The following is a 23,371-nucleotide window of genomic DNA, read 5'->3' on the forward strand; positions in this document are numbered from 1 at the left end:
CCTGTGGTCCTTTGAGTTATCTCTACGGGGTATGCGAGGGGGGTGGGCCTGAGGGGCGGAGGGGGAGAGGGCCAGGGCCCCATCAGGGTTTGAAGACACGGCCAAGGGTTTATTGCCCCAAGCATTTCTGAAACATCTGGATCAAGCTTTCATTAAATAATAATAATAATAGTGACGGCATTTGTTAAGCACTTTCTATGTCCAAAGCATTGTTCTAAGCGGTAAAGCACTGTTCTAAGCAAACAGTGTTTCTAGGAGGAAATGTCCAGAATCCTCTGGGGGCAGAGGAATGGGGCAGAGCAACAGCAATGAAATAGGTTTCTATAATAAATAGAGTCTACTAGGGTCTGTTTTTTATAGCCTAATTGACCAGCCAGAGGCCGTGAGATCTTTCCTTTCTGAACCCGAAAATAGTCCGTCCTTTTGTTCTCCGGAATATCTAAGGTTCTTCTGTAGATCTCTATCTTTCTGTCAATCTTCACTCTGTCACTCTGTCACTCTTCAAAGGATGGTGGTTCTGCCTCTCCGTGGCCAGGACAGAACAAACTTCAGCTCAGGCGGAGCCCCTCAGCTCTCCAATAGCCACACCCTGCCTCGCGTGCCCTCTGGGGAGGCCGCCAACAATCGGCCAGACGGACTCCCCCAAAACGGGAACTTTCGAAACGGAGCTCGGCAAGGGAGAAGACAGGGGAGCAGAGGGGGAGAAAGCAGAATAATTAAACATAAATAAGGAGAAGAAACAAAGAAACAAAGAAAGAGGAAGTGGAGATGAAGAAAAGGGCTAATCAAACAAACCCAGGGCCCAGGCCCAGGCGAGGTTCTCTTAACAATCGTTATTAAGAAATGTTATTCCCCAAGTCACATACAAAGACACTTTTGTCTCATGAACTTAAAAGGCAGGCTCGGTACTCTAAGGAGGAGTGACGGGCTTGATGGGAACGGGCGATGGTATCCTGGGTACAGGGGGTGAGGAAACAAAGAACGAGCACAACAGGTAGAGCAAGAACTGTTGGGTTTGGTTGGTGATGGCCTAGTACTGACCCCATACTGTACGGCCCTGACTGTTCCTGGAGGGTCCCAATGATGAGATCCTCTACAAACTCTGCCGAGTGCTTAGTCCACTGTTTATCAAGCAAAAACTCCTCACTATTGGTCTCTCCATCAACTTGCCCCTTCTTACCTCACCTCCCTTCTCTCCTTCTACAACCCAGTCCACACACTCCGCTCCTCTGGTGCTAACCTTCTCACTGTGCCTCTTTCTTGCCTGCCCCACCGTCAACAACGACCCACATCCTACCTGTGGCCTGGAACGCCCACCCTCCTCATATCCACCAAACAATCACACTTCCCCCCTTCAAAGCCCAACTGAAAGCTCACCTCCTCTAGGAGGCCTTCCCAAACTAAGCCCGCCCTTTCCTCTGCTACCCCCTCCCCTCCCCATCACTCCAACTCGCTCCCTTTGCTCTACCTCCATCCCCGCCCACAGCACGTGTATATATGCACATATTTATAATTATAATTCTACTTATTTCTATTAATGATGTATATATATCTGTAATTCTTTTTATTTATAATAATGCTACTGATGCCTGTTTACTTGTTTTGATGTCTATCTGCCCCCTTCTAGACTGTGAGCCCACTGAGGGCAGGGACTGTCTCTATTTGTTGCTGAATTGTACTTCCCAATTTTACACAGTAAGCGCTCAATAAATAGAATTGAGTAAATGAATGAATAAATGAATGCTTTGAACAAAGTAAGCACTCAATGAATATGACTGATTGATTGGTACAAACAGTAGGTCTGAATTATGCTTTTGATTCACACGCAAATGCCCTGATTCAGCATGAATTCCAGTCATCCCCTGAGCCACACAGTTTACCCTACATACAACAGTAAATCCTGGGGTTTCCACTTGGACAAAGGGGGTCCCACACAATAATGAGGAAAGCAAATGCCCCCACCTTTACCCTCCTCAGGTGCTATGAGGAGAATGAGGCCCGTTCGTCATTGCCTGGGGAATTTGCCAAGCAGACACCATTTGAACTTCCAATTCTGTCACACTATAGCTCACTAAGCACCAAGAATATCACTTGGGAAGTATTTCTGAAAATGATATTTTAATAAGTCTTTTCACGGACAGTAGTCATCATATGAATTCAGCCAATGAAGAGGAAGCACTCTTCCGTAAATCACCATATATTTAGATACAGTAGTGTGTAAGTAGAGAGAGAAAGCGAGAAGGGGGAAGGAGATGAGAACCTGATGAATCAGCGGGGGTGGTTTTAGCTACTATTTTAAGGCAGAAAGGAAGGCTGTGACGCTCGGCCTTGATCTCCCTCTCCGTTGCTAATTTGTGAATTCCTGAACACGAGGATCTCTGAGGGTCTCAAAGATACCACCATCATCACCATGCTCAAGGAGGAAGGAATCAGATCACACTGTAGCAATTCTGGACTGCTCACTGCTCTCCACTGTTGGCGAAATCCTAGTCAGCGTCCGCCTGAGTCGGCTGTTAAAGAATGTCATTGATCAGATGATCCTGGAGTCACAGTGTGGATTCACACTACAGTGTGGTGCAGCAGATAAATCTTGGCTGCATGTCACAGACAGGAGAATGGCACGGAATGGCACCATGACCTCTACAGAGTTTTAAAAGATGTTAACAACAAAGTTGATTCGATCAGCACATCTGTGCACTGGAAACTGCTAAGCAAATTTGGCAGTTCTGAAAAGATCCTAAGAATTCTGAAACTACCTCAGGATGGCATGGCTAATGGAAAAGCAGCGTGGCCTAGTGGTAAGGACACGGGCCTGGGAGTCAAAGGACCTGGGTTCTTATCCTGGCTCTGCCAATTGCTGGTCATGTGACCTTGGGCAAGTCATTTAACTTCTCTACTATTCAATTTCATCAACTGTAAAATGGGGATTCAATTCCTGTTCTCCCTCTTGCTACAGACTAGGAGCCCCAAGCAGGACGGGGACTGTGTCCAACCTGATTAACTTGAAACAGTGCGGTTTGTGGAAAGAGCAGAGGCTTGGGAACCAAAGGATGTGGGTTCTAATCCTGGCTTTGTCTGCTGTGTGACTTTGGGCAAGCCACTTAACTTCCTGCTAGGTCGGGGGGTTATTCAAGCCCGTTCTCTCTTAATGGGTCCGGGAAGGGGTTGAGGAGAGCACAGGAGGGTGAGGAGGATGACTTAGAAATAATTGGAAGTACTGCAGTAGCTTACAAGCTTCCTGTAGGCAGGGACCTGTTCACCAAACTCTGCTGAATTGTACTTTCCTAAGCGCTGAGTAAAGTGTTCTGCACCATCGAAGCCTTCAATAAATACCATTGATTGATTGATTATTGCAATTTTATTTCTCACATCTAAGTTTCTTGATCTGCAATTTGGGAAAATTCCCAACCAGCTTCAGGACTTCAGTAATCGGCTGAGGAATTACAAGAATTAATCAAGACGTAGATGGTTTGAATGACAACTATGCATTCACTCTGGAGGGAGATGAATGGTTGAAATTAATGATGGAACTTTTCTACAACTGCAGGAAGCTAGATGAGAAGCAGATTGCGTACTATGGGGATATCGATCATCGCTCTTCAATTTCTTGGACTGACAGGTCTGATGAGTCAGGGATCAAGGGGCTAAAAGTTATCCTTACTCCACCTGGCCAGCACAAAAGCACAACAAGCGCTACACACCTACTCAATGTATCTCGAGCTCATCTATCTGACCGCCAACCTCTCGCCCACATCCTGCCTCTATCCTGGAATGCTCTCCCTCTTCATATCCAACAGACGATCACTCTCCCCACCTTCAAAGTCTTATTAGAAGCTCATCTCCTCCAAGAGGCCTTTCCTGACTAAGCCCTCATTTCCCCTTTTCCCACTCCCTTCTGCGTCATCCTTGAACTTAGATTTGCACCCTTTATTCCCCATAACAATAACAGAAGATCCATTAGAAAGGTTGCGGATTATGGCAGACAGGACGTTCCGGAGAAAGCAGACCCACTGAGTCGCTATGAATCGGAAACGATTCATAATAATAATAAAATTCACCCTATCTCAGCCCCATAACACTTACGTACATAGCCATAATTTATTTATTTGACTGTATGTCTTCCCCCATAGACTGTAAGCTCACTGTGGGCAGGGAACATGTCTAGCAATTCGGTTTTACTTCATTCTCCCAAGCACTTAATACAGTGGTCTGCACACAGCAAGCACTCGATTAATATGATTGATAAAAATCCCATCTCCTCCAACAAGTCTTCCCCTTCTAAGCCCTCATCTCCCCAACTCCCTCTCCCTTCATCACCCTCTCCCTTCATCACCCTTGCACTCGGATTTGTACCTTTTACTTGCCCTACCCTTTGCCTTCCAGCCCACAATTTATTTTATATCTCCTCCTCTAGACTGTAAGCTCCTTATGGGCAAAGATCGTGTCTATCCAATTCTGCTCTGCAGCACAGTAAGTGCTCAGTAAATATTCACTGATTAACTGAGAGAAAAGATGAGGCCAAGGACCCTCTTTTCATGACTTAACTACATTATTCCACAGCTCGTGGTGCTGAAGTCCCTTTCTGTTCTATATCTCTCAGCAGCCTGCTCAATCAGTTAATTTTGATTATTAATTATTTATGAGCACTTACTGTGTGCAAAGCAGTGAATTAATCACCTGGCAAAGTACACTGTGGCTCACCCCCTTAAATTTGGAAATCATCCATGTAAAGATGGCAATTGAAGCCAATGGAGTGAGCGAGTTCTCCAAGGGAGTGCGTGTGGATGGAGATTAAAAGGGGACCCAGAACTGAGCCTTGAGGGACTCCCACAGAGGGTAGGAGGGAGAGGTGGCACTGCAAAAAACAAGATATAGACGTCACACGGGTGGAGAACCAGAAGAGTAGAGTGTCAGTGATGCCAAAGTAGGATACTGTTTCAAGGAAAATGAGGTGGTCCACAGTTTTGACTGTCTAAAAGCCAAGCTAAGGTGATTTTATGAGATCATTCTAGGTAGCCCCAGTCCTGGAGACAGGGAAAGAAACCCACAGGTTTTAGGTAAAAGAACCATCCATTTATTGGTGGTGTGACCTTCTCAAGCTAGCCCCTTGCATATATAAATGAGGCAGGGTGTCACCCACTGATTTTTGGCTCTGGAAAGGACCCTGAGGACATGAGGGGGACAGGGAAGGACAATGGGAAAGGGGGATGGGGGTGCTAACAGAAAAAGAGCAGCAATTTTAAGTGAACAGGAGCTGCACGATCCTTGGGATAGGGTGCTGGGGGGAGATTTCTCCATTTTGGGGGTGCAGGAGTGTGAATCCGGGGAGCGTGACTCCCTCCGCACAGTTGGCTGGGGGTGTCTGAGAAGGGGAGCACTGAAGCAGGATGGTTCCAGTAAAGGAAAAGACCAGGGCTAATTTTGCAGGAAAGCGAACGGGTCCTGTGACAAGATGATGGGGGAAAGTGATTTTGATAGTTGGAATTTATTAACAGTTGTTCTCGAATTAAGATCATTATTATCAAGTGCATAATATATTACAACCCGGTTAAGGTCCCTACCCTTAGAGTCTGGCTTAAACCTAGGGAGTTCAAGGCCTCTGCTTGCCAGCGGACATGATCCCTGGAAGCAGCAGAGTGAGAGAACCTTTCCGAAACCCGGCAATGAGCCCTCTCAAAGTAGGACTGGCTAACTGGGCCCCGAGATGATTCGCTTGCTATTTGGGATACCATTTTGAAAGAGTCCTGGGATGGGGGTAGCAATTTGGGAAGTGGTGTCTGGGGTTTACTTTGAGATCTATGACCTGAGTGCCTTGAGATCTTGGGAACACCTCCTTTTGGGGATAATTCTGGCCGGGGGAATGGCTAGAGGGCTGGAGGGCCTCCAAGGGGGCACAAAAGCAGGGTGTGTTCCCCAATAACTTCACATTAAGGAAAGCTTGTGCCATATAGTACGCACACCTTGACCAACAACGCACCCACATATACAACTGTTTCTTCCAAAACTGTAGTGCACGGTGTCTAGACAGACAAGGGTTGTCAGAAGTACCTTCCCCCCTTCTGTCATCCCGTTTTGTCAAAACATGCATTTTGGGAGAAGTGACTGTGCTTTCTTCAGCCAACAGGAAAATGTACCTCATTATGCCAAGAGGATCCATAATTTCTTCCTCCTCATCATCTTCCAAATCCTGCCGGGCCTCCTGATCTTTCAAGAACTTTCGATGAGGGGTTTCCATGGATGCTGTCTCTGGCTGCTCGAAAAAGTCGAAGAACTCGGCGTCTCTTCCTTTGTCTTCTTCCTCCAGATGAGGGTTGTTTCCCCCCCTTAAGTCCGCAGCCTCTGACGGCTTGGTTCCTGTTGTTGGGGGGAAGGAAAGGGGAAGCACGTCAACCCGTTCCTTTCGGGGACTATCCACTGGACATTCATCTGGACTCCTTTTTTTCCTTTTCGTCTTTATGGTAATTGTTAAGCACTTACGTTATGCCAAGCACTGTATGATGCACTGGGGTAGATCCAAGCGAGTCATGTTGGACACAGACCCTGTCTCACCCTGGACTCACAGTTTTCAACCCCATTTTAGAGCTTCAGTAAAGGCGGTCCAGAGAAGTTGAGTGACTTTCCCAAGGCCACACAGCAGCTGAGTGGCAGAGATGGGATCAGAACTCAGGTCCTTCTGACTCCCAGGGCCGTGCTCTAACCACTAGGCATGCCTCTCTCCAGACCGGTGAGCCTCGAGTCTGGGAGCCAGAAGACCCTGTCAGTGTGACTGAGGACGGGGGGGGGGATGGAAACCCACCCCGGCAGTAGGCTGTGTGAGGGAAAACAAGAGGAAGCTGGGGATTCTGAGACAATAAACAGTGACCTGAGAAAAACCTAGATATAACCGACTCCAGGAGAACCCTGTATCCCACTGTAAGGGAACAGTGATTATTAGCGTGGCTCAGTGGAAAGAGCCCAGGCTTGGGAGTCAGAGGTCATGGGTTCGACTCCCGGCTCTGCCACTTGTCAGCTGTGTGACTGTGGGCAAGTCACTTCACTTCTCTTTGCCTCAGTTACCTCATCTGGAAAATGGGGATAAAGACTGTGAGCCTGACGTGGGACAACCTGATTACCCTGTAAATCTACCCCAGCACTTAGAACAGTGCTTTGCACATAGTAAGCGCTTAACAAATACCAACATTATTATTATTAAGAAGGGTTGGAATATGTGAATTGGGACGGTGACCTCTGGCAAGACACTTCTGTCAGAGAAGAGGCCCTGGACTCATCCACAAAGAGGAGGTGCCAGAAAGGAGTCAGTCCTGGTGGGAAGGGAGCAGAGGGCACCCCCACCCCAGGCCTTGAGGTATCTTATTCCTTCTTCATCATCGTCAATGGTATTAATTGAGCAAGCTCTTTACTAAGCGCTTGGGAGAGTTCAATGCAACAGAGTTAATGGGACCGTTCCTTACCCACAGTGAGCTTGCAGTCTATCGCCTCCATGGAATTCACTTCGTGATGAGAAGCAGAATGTCACCTGAAAGATTCAGGCTCCTGGAACACCACAATTTGAGGGTAAATCTGGCCAGGACAGGGGCTGGAGTGCCCCCAAAGAGGCACAGAGATTGCCGTCTCTTCCCCCTGCCAGAGCCTGGATTCGAGATTCCAGTTCTCCTCCATTTGCCCAGAAGGGCTTGCGGCCACAGGGCTTCATAGAGATGAAAGATGCTGCTTCCTAATAGAGTGTGTACGCTTACCTAGGAATTCCAGCAACTCGGGGCTTGTGGCTAGGTCGGCGTCCTTCGAGACGTATCTCATGATTTCATCGAACGCTACTCTTCGCTCTCGGATATCGGACTCCCCGACCAGCAACATCTTCCTTGGGAGCAGTGGGAGAGCTGCCTCTGGGTAACGAGTGGCCAGCTTCTGGTAAAACTCCTCAATCTCACTGTACTTTTTGGAAACCTGCAATGAAATGGGGGAAATATTAGATTGGGTTTTCCCAGATAACAGCATGAATAATAGCTGTGGTATTTCGGTAAGCGCTTACTACAGGCCGAGCACTGAACTAAGCGATGGGGTAGACAGGAGGCCTCGGGGAATGTATGAGGTAGCTCATCAGCATTCCCTTCACCCTACCTAAGGAACTTTCCTGTGTCTCTTGGCAAATTGTACGCTGGGATTTGTAGAAGGGCGGTATCAACAAGGCATCTCTGCCTCATCCCCAACAGCAATCTCCAGCACTCATTCACACCAATCCTTTATTTCTCTTTATATGCATTATTCAATTGTATATCCAATCACTTTGATTCTCTATTTTTAAATACTTTCTGTCTTTCTCTCCACTAGCATAGCGGCGTGGCTTAGTGGAAAGAGCACGGGCTTGGAAGTCAGAGGTCGTGGGTCCTAATCCCATCTCTGCCACTTGCCAGCTGTGTGACTTTGGGCAAGTCACTTAACTTCTCTGTACCTCAGTTACTTCATCTGTAAAATGGGGATTAAAACTGGGAGCCCCACGGGGTTCCCTTCACCCTACCTACCTAAGGAACTTTCTTGTGTCTCTTGGCAAATTGTACGCTGGGGTTTGGAGAAGGGTGGTATTAATAAGGCATCTCTGCCTCATCCCCAACAGCAATCTCCAACACTCATTCACACCAATCCTTTATATCTCTTTATCTTTATTATTCAATTGTACATCCAATCACTTTGAGTCTCTCTTTTTAAATACTTTCTGTCTTTCCCTCCACTAGCATAGCGGCGTGGCTTAGTGGAAAGAGCACGGGCTTGGGAATCAGAGGTCATGGGTTCTAATCCCATCTCTGCCATTTGCCAGCTGTGTGACTTTGGGCAAGTTACTTAACTTCTCTGTACCTCAGTTACCTCATCTGTAAAATGGGGATTAAAACCGGGAGCCCCACGGGGGACAACCTGATTACCTTGCATCTACTCCAGCACTTAGAACAGTGCTTGGCACATAGTAAGCGCTTATGAAATACCATCATCATTATTATTAAGTGCTTAACAGAGTGTAAGCTCCATGTGGACAGGGAATGTCACTTTGGTGTTTTGTACTTCCCCAGTGTCTAGTACAGTGCCTTGGATCCAGTAGTCACTCAAATACTGTCATTCCTGCTGTTCCTGCTACTATCTCCACCAACGTCATCTATCCAAAGCATATGGATTCACCGGGCAATCTCAGCAACCTGTACAAACACGGAATGAAGGGAAGGTAGCCGACTGAGCCCGTGGGGATCGATCCTAAGAGCAAGGTGGAAGCTTCCCAGACTTATCTGCGGCTTCGCGGTGTTAGCCAGCTAAAGCTGGGAGAGTTAGCTACTGGTGCTTTGACTCAGTTGTGCATTGGGGTGACCCTTGTTCCCTACTAGACTGCAGCTGTCTGTGTGCTTCCTGGTTGCACAAGGTTGACAGTTGGTGAGCTCCCCTGCATGTCTCCACCAGTCCCCCTAAATGCCTGAGGTCCCACAGGACAAAGGTAGGGGTGGAATACCCAGGGGATCGGAGTTCCACAGACAGGCATGGTGTGGAAGAGCGGTCGGTTACGGACTAGTGGAAAAAGCACGGGCCTCAGAGTCAGAGGACATGGGTTCTAATCCCAACCCCACTACTTGCCTATTGGGTGACCTCGGGCAAGTCACTTAAGTTCTCTGTGCCTCAGGTTCCGCAACTGTAAGATTCATTCATTCAATCGCATTTATTGAGCGCTTACAGTGTGCAGAGCACCGTACTAAGAGGTTGGAAAGTACAATTCGGCAACAGATAGAGACAATCCCTTCCCAACCACGGGCTCACAGTCTAGAAGGGGGAGACAGACAACAAAACAAGTAGACAGGCATCAATATGCGGTATATCAAGCTTCGGTATCTGTTCTCCATCCTGCTTACACTGTGAACCCCATGTGGGACAGGGACCGAGTCCGACCTGAATAACCTGTATCTACCCCGGCACTTAGAACGGAGCTTGACACATAGAAAGGAATTAGCAAATACCATTTAAAAAAACCAAAACAAAAAAAAATGTATTTTTAACACTGGGCTTCCCCTGAACAGACTTGAACCCCAAAATAATAATAATGATAATCTCATTTGTGAAGCGCTTACTGTGTGCCAGGCACTGTCCTAAATGCTACGGTGAATACAAACAGAGAGGACACAGTCCCTGTCCCACATGGGGCTCACAGTCTTAATCCCCAGTTCACAGCTGAGGTAGCTGAGGCACAGAGAAGTTAAGTACTTGCTCAAGGTCACAGAGCAGACAAGCGGCAGAGCCGGGATTAGAACCCAGTTCCTTCTGACTCCCGGGCCGTGCTCTTTCCACTAGACTACGCTGCTCAAGTCTGCTCACCCTGTCTCTTGTTGCTCCACTGTCTCAATGGAGCGGTGGGAAAATATTATAATTCGGAATATTACAGCCGGAAGAAGGTTTCGTTCACTAAGGTGCAGGTATTCCCATGCACTTTGTGTCAAAAAAAAAAAAAAAAGCTCAACTACCTTTAAATGGTCTTCCTGATGATCATTCATTAATTCATTCAATCATATCGAGCGCTTACTGTTTGCTAAGCACCTGGAAGAATACAATAAGAGACACATTCCCTGCTCACAACGAGCTCACAGTCTAGATGGGGAGACTGATATTAATATACATACATAAACAAATCACAGATATACACATATGTGCTGTGGGGATGGGAGGGAGGGTGAATGAAGGCAGCAAGGCAGGGCGACGCAGACGGGAGTGGAAGAGGAGAGAGTGGCTTAGTCAGGGGAGGCTTCTTGGGGGAGATGTGCCTTCAGTACGGTTTCGAAGTGGGGGAGCGCAATAATCTGTCTGATCTGGGGAGGGAGGGCGTTCCAGGCCAGAGGGAGGATGTGGGAGAAAGGTTGGCGGAGAGATGGACAGTGGAACAGAATGGGGTCCTGTCATCTGCAGAATTTAAGAATGAGTTTTGGATAGAATACAGCCTCAACTGCAAATCCCTGCCTCGTCCACCTCATTCCCAATCTGAAGATGTCCACAAATGGCTGCAAGGAAAACGCGGAGAACAGAGAAGGCCTCGGGGAAACAATTCCCATTCTAAACCATGGTGCCTGAGCTCCCTCTCCTGGCCCTTTCTTCCCCTACGATGAACTGCGACATTTGATTTTCCATTTCGGTCACCTCTCCCCTAAGGAGGTGGGACGGTTGGGTTCAAAGGTGACTCTGCAGTCGGTAAGACTGCAGCCGTGAGCTAGAGTGCGTTGGGGAGATAACGCGGCGGTTGCGTACGTGCGGAGCCTCCTGGAATGAGAACGATGCAATCGTAGCCATTGGTTCTCTGGGGATTGAATTTATTTCCAGTCAACGAGAACTAATGGGTGGATGACTCGACGGCAACACCATGACTGACCTTTTTTGATACAAATTCATCGACGGTGACGTCCACCACTAGCAGAAGGCTTTACCGCCGGGCCACTCATTGTTATTTCAATGCGTCGGGTACCGGGAAGTTGCAATGGGTGGTACGGTTCACTCATTCATTCATTCAATTGTATTTATTGAATGCTATGTGCAGAGCACTGTACTAAGCGCTTGGAATGTACAATTCGGCAACAGATAGAGACAATCCCTGCCCAACGACGGGCTCACAGTCGCAACAGGAGAGAGAGACAACAAAACAAAACAACGGTTCAGCAAGGCAGAGCCAGGAAGGAGGGAAGAAGCCTGCCTCGTATCCCATCTTTAGATGACTGTGACACAGAGAGAGTCGTGAAGACTGAGATACCCAGAAGAAACAATGCCGGGGAAGGGGGTGGGCAACTGGAAGGAAGCCCCCGTGACCCTTTGCCCACATCTCCCCATAGCCCTGGAATTCCCCCTTCATATCCAACAGCCCACCACTCTCCCCATCTTCAAAACCCTCTTAAAAATCACATCTCCTCCAAGAGGCCTTCCCTGACTCTGCTCTCATTTCCCCTCCCACCCTCCCTTCTATGTCAGTTATGAACTTGACTGTGTACGGGGAAGCAGCGTGCCTCAGTGGAAAGAGCCTGGGCTTCGGAGTCAGAGGTCATGAGTTCGACTACCGGCTCTGCCACTTGTCAGCTGTGTGACTGTGGGCGAGTCACTTCACTTCTCGGTGCCTCAGTTACCTCATCTGTAAAATGGGGATTAACTGTGAGCCTCACGTGGGACAACCTGATTACCCTGTATCTACCCCAGCGCTTAGAACAGTGCTCTGCACATAGTAAGCACTTAACAAATACCAACATTATTATTATTATTACCCCTTAAATACGTCGATACTCGTATCCCAACCCCACAGACTTTATGTGCATATTCTTATATTCTACGATTTCCCCAATCCCTAATCTAGTTGCTTGTTAGTCTCCCCCTATGGGATGTAAGCTGCTTGTGGGCAGGGATCACATCTACCGACTCTGATGAATCGTATTTTCCCAAGCGCTCAGTACAGTGCTCTGCAAGTGCTCATTAAATACCACTGATTGACTGATTAATGAGGGCAAAGATGTCTGTAGGATGGGTCACAGACACGGGGGAGGGCGGGCAAGGGAGACACGTGGGATGTGAGCTCATTGTGGGCTGGGATTGTCTCTCTTTCTTGCTGTATTGCCACTTGGCCAAGCGCTTAGCACAGTGCACAACACATAGTAAACGCTCAACAAATACGATTAAATGAAAGAATGAATGTGTCAGAGGCAGACATCCACAGAGACTCGGAGGGAAAGATTAAAGGAGAAGAGACTTGTTGCTGCTGCTCTGCTCAACCAGCAGACCCAGGGGGTGCCTCCATCTTGGCTCTGGTGGCTGAGTGGCCTCGGTGGACCGGCTGGCCACCACCGCAATCCTCTCTTGCGGGAGGTGCGGCCATGCTGAGGAAGCAGGAATATGGTCCCCTCCCTTCAGGGTCACTTCCAGCCCAATCTTCATTTTCCACACACCTCTCGAGGCACAGTATGGCCTAGTGGAAAGAGCACAGGGCTGGAGTTGGGGGACTCTGGCTGCTGGGTGACCTTGGGCCAGTCACATAACTTCCCCGTGCCTCAGTTTCCTCGTCTCTAAAATGGAGATTCAGTGCCAGTCTTCCCATCTACTTAATAATGATGGCATTTGTTAAGCGCTGTGTGCCAAGCACTGTTCTGAGTGCTGGGGTAGATACAAGGTAATCACGCTGTCCCGTGAGGGGCTCACAGTCTGAATCCCCATTTTACAGATGAGTAACTGAGGCACGGCGAAGTCAAGTGGCTTGCCCAAGGTCACACAGCAGGCAAGTGGCAGAGCCAGGATTAGAACCCACATCCTCTGACTCCCGATCCCGTGCTCTTTCCACTAAGCCATGCGGCTTCTATCAGCTCCATGTGGGGTAACGACTGTGACTGACATGACGGTCCTATAACTATCCCACCGCTTGGCACGGGGCTTGGCACATACAGTGACTGTTGAGTCAGTGCTCAACAAACACCACAGTAATCATCATCATTAATAAAATAATAATTATTATTAATGATGAAGACGATGATGCTGATTCCCATGAGGGGGTGGAGCACTCAGAGATGGCGACCCAGACAGCGACGACTCCGCGTTCTTACAGAGCGAACTCTAGATTGTTCTCCCGCAGCTGCCATAAAGCCCGTCTAAGGGCAGGGACTGTCTGTTACCGATTTGTCCATTCCAAGTGCTTAGTACAGTGCTCTGCACATAGTAAGCACTCAATAAATACTATTGAATGAATTGAATAAAAGACAAAAGGAGAGTGCAGGGAGGCTGCCCGCTTCCCTGTGACCCGAGTGGGACCGGCCTTGCTCGGACCTGACTTACGGGGGTTTGGGGACCAGAGACTCTGTCCCAGTGCTGACCGTCAGTCAGGTTGAGCTCGGGCTGCCAGCCGTGGAATGGCTGACTCGGCCTGGGAGTCCCGGGGGGCCGGAGACTTGATTGTTTTGTTTGTTTGCACTTGTTAAGCGCTCACTATGTGTTCAAACACTGTTCTAAGCACCAGGGTAGGTACAAATCAATTAGGTCTGAATCACAGGCCTGTGCTCTTTCTACTACTAATAATAATAATGTCGGTGTTCGTTAGCGCTTACTATGTGCAGAGCACTGTTCTAAGCGCTGGGGTAGATACAGGGTAATCAAGTTGTCCCACGTGAGGCTCACAGTTAATCCCCATTTTACAGATTAGGTAACTGAGGCAGAGAGACGTGAAGTGACTCGCCCACCGTCACACAGCTTGACAAGTGGCAGAGCCGGGAGTCGAACCCATGACCTCTGACTCCGAAGCCCAGGCTCTTTCCACTGAGCCACGCTGCTTCAACTCCTACCTCTATGTGGACGATTCCCAAATCTCCATCTCCAACCCTGATCTCTCTCCCTCTTGGCAGTCTCATATTTCCTCCTGCCTTCAAGAAATCTCTACTTGGATGTCCTCCTGACACTTCAAACTTAGTAGGTCTAAACCAGAACTTAGCGTCCCACCCAAACGCCGTCCTACCCTTCACTTTCCCACCAGTGTAGATGGCACCTCCATCCTTCTTGTCTCATAAGCCCGTAACCTTGGCGTTACACTTGACTCTTCTCTTTCATTCAACCCATATATTCAATCCATTACTAAATCCTGTCGTTTTCACCCTCACCACATCGCTAAAATCCTCCCTTTCCTCTCCGTCCAAATTGCTACCACATTCATACAATCACTCACCCTATCCCACTTGGATTACTGCATCAGCCTTCTTGCTGACCTCCTTGCTTCAGGTCTCTCCTCACTCCAGTCCACACTTCACTCTGCTGCCCGGATCATTTTTCTACAAAAACATTCACGACAGGTCTCCCCACTGCTCAAAAAACTCCAATGGTCGCTCGCCCGCCCACCCACCTCCGCATCAAACAAAAACTTCTCACCAACAACATTCAATCACCATGCCCCTTCCTACCTCACCACTCTCCTACTGCAATCCAGCCAGCTCTCTTCGCTTCTCCAATGCCTAGCCTTCTCACTGTGCCGCGATCTCATCTATCTAGCTGCCGAACCCTAGCCCATGTCCTATCTATCTATGGTCTGGAACACTTTCCCTCCTCATATCTGACACACAATTTCTCCCACCCACCCTTCAAAGCTATTTTGAAGGCACAGTTCCTCCAAGAGGCCTTCCCTAAGCAGCCCCCTTTCCTCTTCGCCCACCCCCTGTGACGCCCTGACTTGCTCCCTTTGTTCTCCCCCCCACCCAGCCCCACTGCACTTATTTACACATCTGTAATTTATTTATTTATATTAATGTCTGTCTCCCCCTCCTCTAGACCTAAGCTTGTTGTGGGCAAGGAATGTGTCTGTTTATTGTTGAATTGTACTCTCCCAAGTACAAAGTGCTCTGTACACAGTAAGCGCTCATTAAATACGATTGAATAAATGAATTAATTCCATATTTTCTATTACCCCATTTCAGCTCACCATAGGCTTATCCTGGCTTATTCCTTCTCTTCACACATCCCGACTAGCTAAGGTGAATTGGGACAAGCAAGCACTGCTTTGATGCTGGTGGTCTGACTGTGCTGCCTATCTGTGCTTTTCATTTCTTTTATAAAACTGTATTTATTTTAAAGTCTATCTTCATGACTATCTCCCCTTCTAGACTGGAAGCTCCCTGTGGGCAAGGAAGGTGTCTACCAGTTCTATTGAACTGTACTCTCCCAAGCACAGTACAGTGCTCTGTACACAGTAATGACTCAATAAAAACCATTACCCGATTGATTGGTGTCTCACCCCTTGATATTAAGTATCGTATGAAGGTAAAAGCTGCTTCACCATCTGGTCATTGAGTTTCCTCATCTGTAATGTGGAGATTCAAAATCTATAAAATGGAGATTTCCCCTTAGACCGTCAGCTTCATGTAGGACAGGGACTGTGTCCACACTGATTATCTTGTATCTGTCCCAGAAAACAGTACTTGGTATACAGTAAGCACTTAACAGATCCCACAACGATTATTATTATTGAGAACTTTATCACCTAGTGAACGACTGGCTATCCCCTAGGACTTTCACAAAACTTCCCCATCCAACCTAGCCTGAAACCTAATGATATTTTTCGATAATTCCTACTTGAACTCTCGCGGTTTTAGTTTTAAGCCATTTGCTATTCCTGAGGGGACTGTCTTCTTAGAAAAAGATGCAAATGCAACTGAAAAATCTATTATTAAAAACAAAAATAAAAATCAGGGAATTGAAATTCCTCTAACCACATCCACTTATGAAGACAAATGAAAAAACCCAACTCCTCCTTCAGGAACCTTCAATTGGGTCAGTGATCCGTGGTTTTCCACGTCACTTTTTAAAATCCTATTGTTTTATACCACACACAGATGCTATTTGTACATATGGATTGTTTTCCCAAGAATAATATTTTCCCAGCTATTGTTCCAAAGCCAGAGGCATTTGGTTTGCATAATTTGGGTAAGAAATCAGGACAGCCAATTTTAATGTTTCACCATGAAAAAGGAAGCTTTATCGCAAAAACATTAGTCATAGATACAATTTTATTGGAAGGCCCTTGCAGACTAATGTCTTTTTCGCTTTCATTTCCAGAAATGCAGTTCTACAGCTAAGTAGAAGAGTTAGATTACCTCAGAGTCATCCCGAAGACATCATTGTTGTTTATGTTACACAGCTGTTTGGGACTGGGAGTGAAGCAGCGTGGACTAGTGGATAGAGCATGGGCCTGGGAGTCAGAAGGACCTGGGTTCTAATTCTGCCTTCGCCATTTGTCGGCCGTATGACCTCGGGCAAGTCGCTTCACTTCTCTGTGCCCCAGTTATTTCATCTCTTAAATGGGGAATAAGACTGATCTCCATATGGGACAGGGACCGTGTCCGACCTAATTACCTTGTGTCTAACCCAGTACTTAAAACACAGTAAGCACTTAAAAATGGGCACAATCTTCAATAGTTTCAATTATAATCATTATGGAGCATCAAAGGGGGAGAGTCAATCAACAAACGATGGCGATGATAAAAACGGTATTTGTTAAGCGCTTCTTAAGTGTCAAGCACTAGGAGTTGGGCTCGATATGAGCTATCTATATGAGGTATAGATATGAGGTCAGGCAAACATTCCCAGATGGGCTCAGAGTCTAAAGGGGAGGGAGGGAGAGTGGTCTTTACTGAGTGCTTATTGTGTGCAGAGCATTCTAACTAAGCACTTGGAAGACGACAATAGAAATGGAAGACATGAATGATCCCTGCCCACGAGGAACTTACAGTCTAGCAGACGTTAAAATAAATTACAGATAGGGGAAGCCACGCGATATAAGCATAAATTCATACGTGATGTAGAGGTGGACACCAAAGCGTTATGAGGGTACGGCCTTCCGCTGCATAGGCGATGGGGAAGGAAGGGAGTCTATGTCAGGAGATGAGAGGCTAGTCAGGGAAGGCTTCTTGGAGGAGATACATTTTTCGTAGGGCTTTAAAGATGAGGATAGCGCTGGTCTGTCAGATAGGAAAGGGGAGGGAGTTCCGGGTGGAGACGGGGCATGAGCGAGAGGTCGACAGCGAGAGACGAGATCAAGACCCAGTAAGTACGTTAGTGTTAGAGAAGCGAAGTGTACGGGCTGGGTTAGAGTGGAAGAAGAGCGAGGCTAGGGAGTGGGGAGAGAGTTGACTGAGTGTCTTACAGCCAGGGGTGAGGTGTTTCTATTTGATGCAGAGATGGATGAACGTTGGAGGTTTCTGAGGAGTAGGACGTCAATTGTCAACAGTAGGAACTGTTTTGGGAAAAATACAGGCATTAGAGTGCAGTGTGGACTGGATAAGCAAGAGGCTGGAAGCAGGGAGGTCTGAGAGGAGGCTGAGGCTGCAGTTGACGTGTGACATGCTTAGACCAGGCGGTAACGGTTTTGATGGATAGGAAGGGGAAGACTCTGGAGATGCTGTGAAAGCAGAAGCAATGGAATCAGGTGACAGACTGAATATGTTGCCTGATGAAAGAGATGGAAACGCCCTCCCTCCTCATATCTAACAGACGATTACTCTCCCCCTTTAATGAAGGCTCATCTCCTCCAAGAGGCCTTCCCGGTCTAAGCCTCATTTCCTCTTTTCCCACTCCCTTCTGCGTCGCCCTGACTTACTTCCTTTATTCACCGCCCTGCGTTCAGCCCCACAGCACTTATGAACATATCTGTAATTTATTCCTTTATATTAATGTCCGCCTCCCCCTCTAGACTATAAGCTGGTGGTGTGCAGGGAATGCTATATTGTTATATTCTGCTACACTGTTCATTCATTCATTCAACCATATTTATTGAGCGCTTACTGTGTGCACAGCACTGTACTAAGTGCTTGGAAAGTACAATTCAGCAATAAAGAGAGACAATCCCTGCCCACGCCGGGCTTACAGTCTAGAAGGAGGGAGAAGGATATCAAAACAAGTAAATGGGCATTAATATAAATACATAAAATTATAGATATACACACATCAAAACAAGTAAACGGGCATCAATATAAATATGCACATATATACACAAGTGCTGGGGGCAGAAGGGGGATAGAGCAAAGGGAGCAAGTCGGGGCGCCCCACAGGGTATGGGGAGCTGAGGAAAGCGGGGGAGGGCTTGTATTGTATCCTCTCAAGCATTTAGTACAGTGCTCTGCATATAGTAAGCGCTCAGTAAATACGATTGATTGAGTAGAGGAAAATGCCAAGGTCGAAGGCTTCTGAGGCAGGAAGGGTGGTGGCGGAGTCACCAGCAAAACGGCAAAATAAAAACTTTCTAGAATGGAGCCTTTACCTGGGGCGGAATGGAAGACTTTCTCCAGATTGGAACCGAGCTACCAAGACCTGAGCCCTGCTCTCTCTTGAGCTTACCATAAACTGGACCACATCTTCAGATTTGTGCCTTGTAGATTTAAATGCAGCCAGACAGGTAACAGCTACAATCTGATATTCCACGTGGCCGGACATCATCTTCCCCCGTATCTCTTGGTACTCCGGGACAAACAGATCAAGGCCGGTGTGGGAATTCTGAACTTGCCTAGAGCAGGAAGAAAAAAAAGATCAACAGGTTCAGTGGACTATCAGTCAATAAATGGCATTTGTTGAGCATCCACTGAATTCAAAGCCCTGTACTAAGCACTTGAGAGAAACTACTATTCTCATTCATTCATTCATTCATTCATTCAATAGTATTTCTTGAGCGCTTACTATGTGCAGAGCACTGTACTAAGCGCTTGGAATGTACAAATCGGCAACAGATAGAGACGGTCCCTGCCCTCTGACGAGCTTACAGTCTAATCGGGGGAGACGGGTAGACAAGAACAATGGCAATAAATAGAGTCAAGGGGAAGAACATCTCATAAAAACAATGGCAAATAAATAGAATGACGTACATCAGGTGATGTACATCTCATTAAACAAAATAAATAGGGTGATGAAGATATATTCAGTTGAGCAGATGAGTACAGTGCTGAGGGGGTGGGATGGGAGAGGGGGAGGAGGAGAGGGAGAGGAGGGAGAAGAGGGTTTAGCTGCGGAGAGGTGAAGGGGGGGGATCCTGCCTCTTCCATGTTATCCCCGGAATTTTCCTAGCATTAGTGTCTTCTCCAGAGAATTAGTCCTCAAGAGAAGCAGCGTGGCTCAGTGGAAAGAGCACGGGCTTGGGAGTCAGAGGTCATGAGTTCGAATCCCAGCTCTGCCACTTGTCAGCTGTGTGACTGTGGGCAAGTCACTTCACTTCTCTGGGCCTCAGTTACCTCATCTGTAAAATGGGGATTAACTGTGAGCCTCACGTGGGACAACCTGATTACGCTGTATCTACCCCAGCGCTTAGAACAGTGCTCGGCACATAGTAAGCGCTTAACAAATACCAACATTATTAATCCTCCTAATGTGTCCAAAATATGCTGATCTAAAGTCATTTGGCCTTCCAAAGACCACTTTGGATTAATTTGCTCTGAAGTCCATTCGTTTGTCTCTCGGGCAGTCCGCGGTATTCGCAAAAGCTTTCTCCAACATCCCTCCTAATGATAATAATTGTGGTATTTAAGTGCCAAGCACCGTACTACCCGCTGGAGTGGATACAAGATCATCAGGTCCTACATGGGCTCACAGTCTAAATAGGAGGGAGAACGGGTATTGAATCATCATTTTTCAGATGAGGAAACTGAGGCACGAAGAAATGACTTGTCCAAGGTCACACAGCTTGAGAAGAGGTGGGGCCAGGATTAGAACCCAGGTCCTCTGACTCCCAGGCCCATATATTTGCCACTAGGCCATGCGGCTTCTTGATCGCCTGTTTCTGCTTTCTAAATTCACTTACGGGCTACACACATCAGATGGCAGGACGGGATAAGAAGCTACATTCGGGGCGACACGACCGGGCTGGATGGGGCATGGGAGGAGACTGGAAGTCAACAGGATACCCGAGCAGAGGCTGTACGGCAAACTGAAACTGGGAACCGAAAGGAAGGAGGCCAGGGGAAACAATTTGCGGAAACGGGGACACAAAGCTTCTGACAACGCACCCTCCCGCCTTAAAGCCGGGAGCCAATTGCGCAGAAAAGACCGGCTCGGCGTAGGGCGTCGGGAAATGAGCAGAGCAGAAGCTCCGGAGGGATTGTGAAACAAAGATTGTGAAATAAGGAGGCGAAAATAAGGAGGCACTGGAAGCAACAGATCTGAAAGCACAACTGGGGGGTGGTGGGGAGTGAGTGCTGACTGTGCGCACAATCCCACCAGGACTATAAATCCTGCATTAACTTTTTCAGTCACACACACGTCCACGTGTGAATCGCTCCATCCCTAACGTCTTCCTCAGGCAGGAAGGGCACCCATTCATATGCACCGATACTTATAAATCCACCCCTTCGCCTATATCTTCCATCTTAGAGAAGCAGCATGGCCTAGTGGATAGAGCTGGGGCCTGGGAGTCAACAGGTCATGAGTTCTAATCCCAGCTCGGCTGTCGGCTGTGTGACCTCACTCGATCAGACCGTAAGCCCGTCAGTGGGCAGGGATCGTCTCTTATCTGTTGCCGAATTGTACATTCCAAGCATTTGGTACAGTGCTCTGGACCTAGTAAGCGCTCAATAAATATTATTGAATGTCACTTCCCTTCTCTGTGGCCCAGTTACCTCCTATGTAAAATGGGGATGAAGACTGAGCCCCATGTGGGACAGGGAATGTGGCCATAGGACGACTTTTAATAGATATCCTCAGCGGGTGTAAAAGTGAAAACTGTAGCCAAGGTTTTAATCCCCGCTCCGCCGGTTGTCGGCTGGGTGACCTTGGACAAGTCACTTCACTGCTCTGCGCTTCGGCGACCTCATCCGGAAAACGGGGATGAAGACCGTGAGCCCCAGCTGTATCTCTCCCAGTGCTCGGCGCGTAGGAAGCGCTTAATAATAATAACGACGATGATGTTGGTATTTGTTAAGCGCTTCCTACGGGCCGAGCACAGCGCGGCTCAGTGGAAAGAGCCCGTGCTTGGGAGTCAGAGGTCACGGGTTCGAATCCCAGCTCCGCCACTTGTCAGCCGTGTGACTGTGGGCGAGTCACTTCCCTTCTCTGGGCCTCAGTCCCCTCATCTGTAAAATGGGGATTAACTGTGAGCCTCGCGTGGGACGACCTGATGACCCTGGATCTCCCCCGGCGCTTAGAACAGTGCTCGGCACGTAGGAAGCGCTTATTATTATTAAGCCTTATTATTAAGCCCTGGGGGGGGGGGGAAGGGGGGGGAGCTCCAGGGTCATCGGCTTGTCCCAAGTGAGGCTCCCAGTCTTCATCCCCATTTCACAGATGAGGTCACTGAGGCACTGGGCAGTTAAGGGACTCGCCCACAGCGACGTTATCATCATTATTGTTCTCCCAAATCTATGAATCCCCGCCATTAAGTGCCCAATCAATGCTACGAACGGACTGGAGCTGGGGGCCGGAGGGGGGGCAGTGGATGGGGAGAGGAAGGACGGGCTCCATGCGGTCAGTGGGATTGATTGAGCGCTTACTCTGCGCAGAGCACTGTGCTAAGCGCTTGGAATGGACGGTTGGGCAGCAGAGAGAGACGAGCCCCGGCCTGCGACGGGCGGACAGTCCCTAGGGAGCTGAGCCGCGTGGGACGGCTGCGGCGGGGGCACGGCACGGCACGGCACGGCACGGGACCGAACGTCACCTGACCCGACCTCACCTCACCTGCTGGTGACGAGCTTGGCCGGGGTCTGCATGGCGCGGCGGACGGCGAAGCGACGGGCCGGACCGGACCGGACCGGGCCGGGCCGGGCCGGGCCGGGCCGGGCCGGGGGGCGGGGCCAGCGGGAACCAATCGGCGGGGAAGGAGAACCGGAGGGGCGGGGCCGCCGCGCGGCGGGGCGGGGACCACCAATCGCGGGGCCGGAGGCGGGAGGGGCGGGGCCGGACCGACCAATGGCCGGGAAGGAGGCGGGAGGGCGGGGCGGGGCCGACCAATGGGCGGGGAGCGAGGCGGGAGGGGCGGGGCCACCGCGCGGCAGGGCGGGGACCACCAATCAGGGCGAGCGAGGCGGGAGGGGCGGGGCGGGGCCGACCAATGGCGGGGAAGGAGGCGGGAGGGGCGGGGGCGGCGAGTGGATGACGTCATCACGGAAGGGGGCGCCCGCGGCGGATGGCGGGGGCGGCGGGAGTGACGTCATCGCCGAGGGCGGGGGCGAGGGGTGGAGGACGTCATCCCGGAAGGTGGTCCCCGCGGCGGATCACCGGGGCGGGGCGGGGCGGTGGGGTGACGTCATCGCAGAGGGCGGGGTGGGTGACGTCGCTGCGGGCGGTTCGGCGGGTGACGTCATCGCGGGGGCGGGGCGGTCAGCGAATGGGGGGGCGGAGCAGGAGGAGGTGGCGCCATTCATTCATTCATTCATTCATTCATTCATTCATTCATTCGCTAGTATTTATCGAGCGCTTACTCTGCGCAGAGCACTGCACTAAGCGCTCGGAATGGACAATTCGGCGCCAGATAGAGACCATCCCTGCCCATTGACGGGCTCGCAGTCTAAACGGGGAACAATAATAATAATGTTGGTATTTGTGAAGCGCTTACTCTGTGCAGAGCACTGTTCTAAGTGCTAGGGGAGATACAGGGTCATCAGGTTGTCCCACTTGAGGCTTACAGTTAATCCCCATTTTTATAATAATAATGTTGGTATATGTTATGTACTTACTAGGTGCAGAGCACTGTTCTAAGCCCTGGGAGAGATACAGGGTCATCAGGTTGCCCCACGTGAGGTTCACAGTCTTCATCCCCATTTGACAGAGGAGGGAACTGAGGCCCAGAGAAGTGAAGTGTCTTGCCCACAGTCCCACAGCTGACCAGTGGAGGAGTCGGGATTCGAACCCATGACCTCTGACTCCCAAGCCCGGACTCTTT

General features: G+C 49.0%; 1 protein-coding gene across 3 annotated transcripts in view; it reads right to left on the reverse strand.

Annotated features, from left to right (window-relative positions):
• The window catches only part of HS1BP3 (HCLS1 binding protein 3), a 102,070-nt gene extending 79,820 nt beyond the window's left edge, over positions 1-22,250 (reverse strand). For 2 of the 3 annotated variants that reach the window (XM_039913028.1, XM_029071860.1), the window contains exons 1-4: positions 22,168-22,250; positions 18,850-19,015; positions 7,737-7,944; positions 6,135-6,354 (exon numbers count right to left, since the gene is read on the reverse strand). In XM_039913028.1, coding sequence (XP_039768962.1) covers positions 6,135-6,354; positions 7,737-7,944; positions 18,850-19,015; positions 22,168-22,199 — 626 coding nt within the window. In that variant the 5' untranslated portion in view covers positions 22,200-22,250. Of the gene's footprint in view, positions 1-6,134; positions 6,355-7,736; positions 7,945-10,487; positions 10,556-18,849; positions 19,016-22,167 lie in introns of those variants that run through there. The other variant, XM_029071862.2, reaches the window with a different exon arrangement.
• Between the last annotated feature and the right edge of the window lie 1,121 nt (positions 22,251-23,371).

This window comes from Ornithorhynchus anatinus, chromosome 9 (assembly GCF_004115215.2).
Source record: "Ornithorhynchus anatinus isolate Pmale09 chromosome 9, mOrnAna1.pri.v4, whole genome shotgun sequence".
Classification (NCBI taxonomy): Eukaryota; Metazoa; Chordata; class Mammalia; order Monotremata; family Ornithorhynchidae; genus Ornithorhynchus; species Ornithorhynchus anatinus.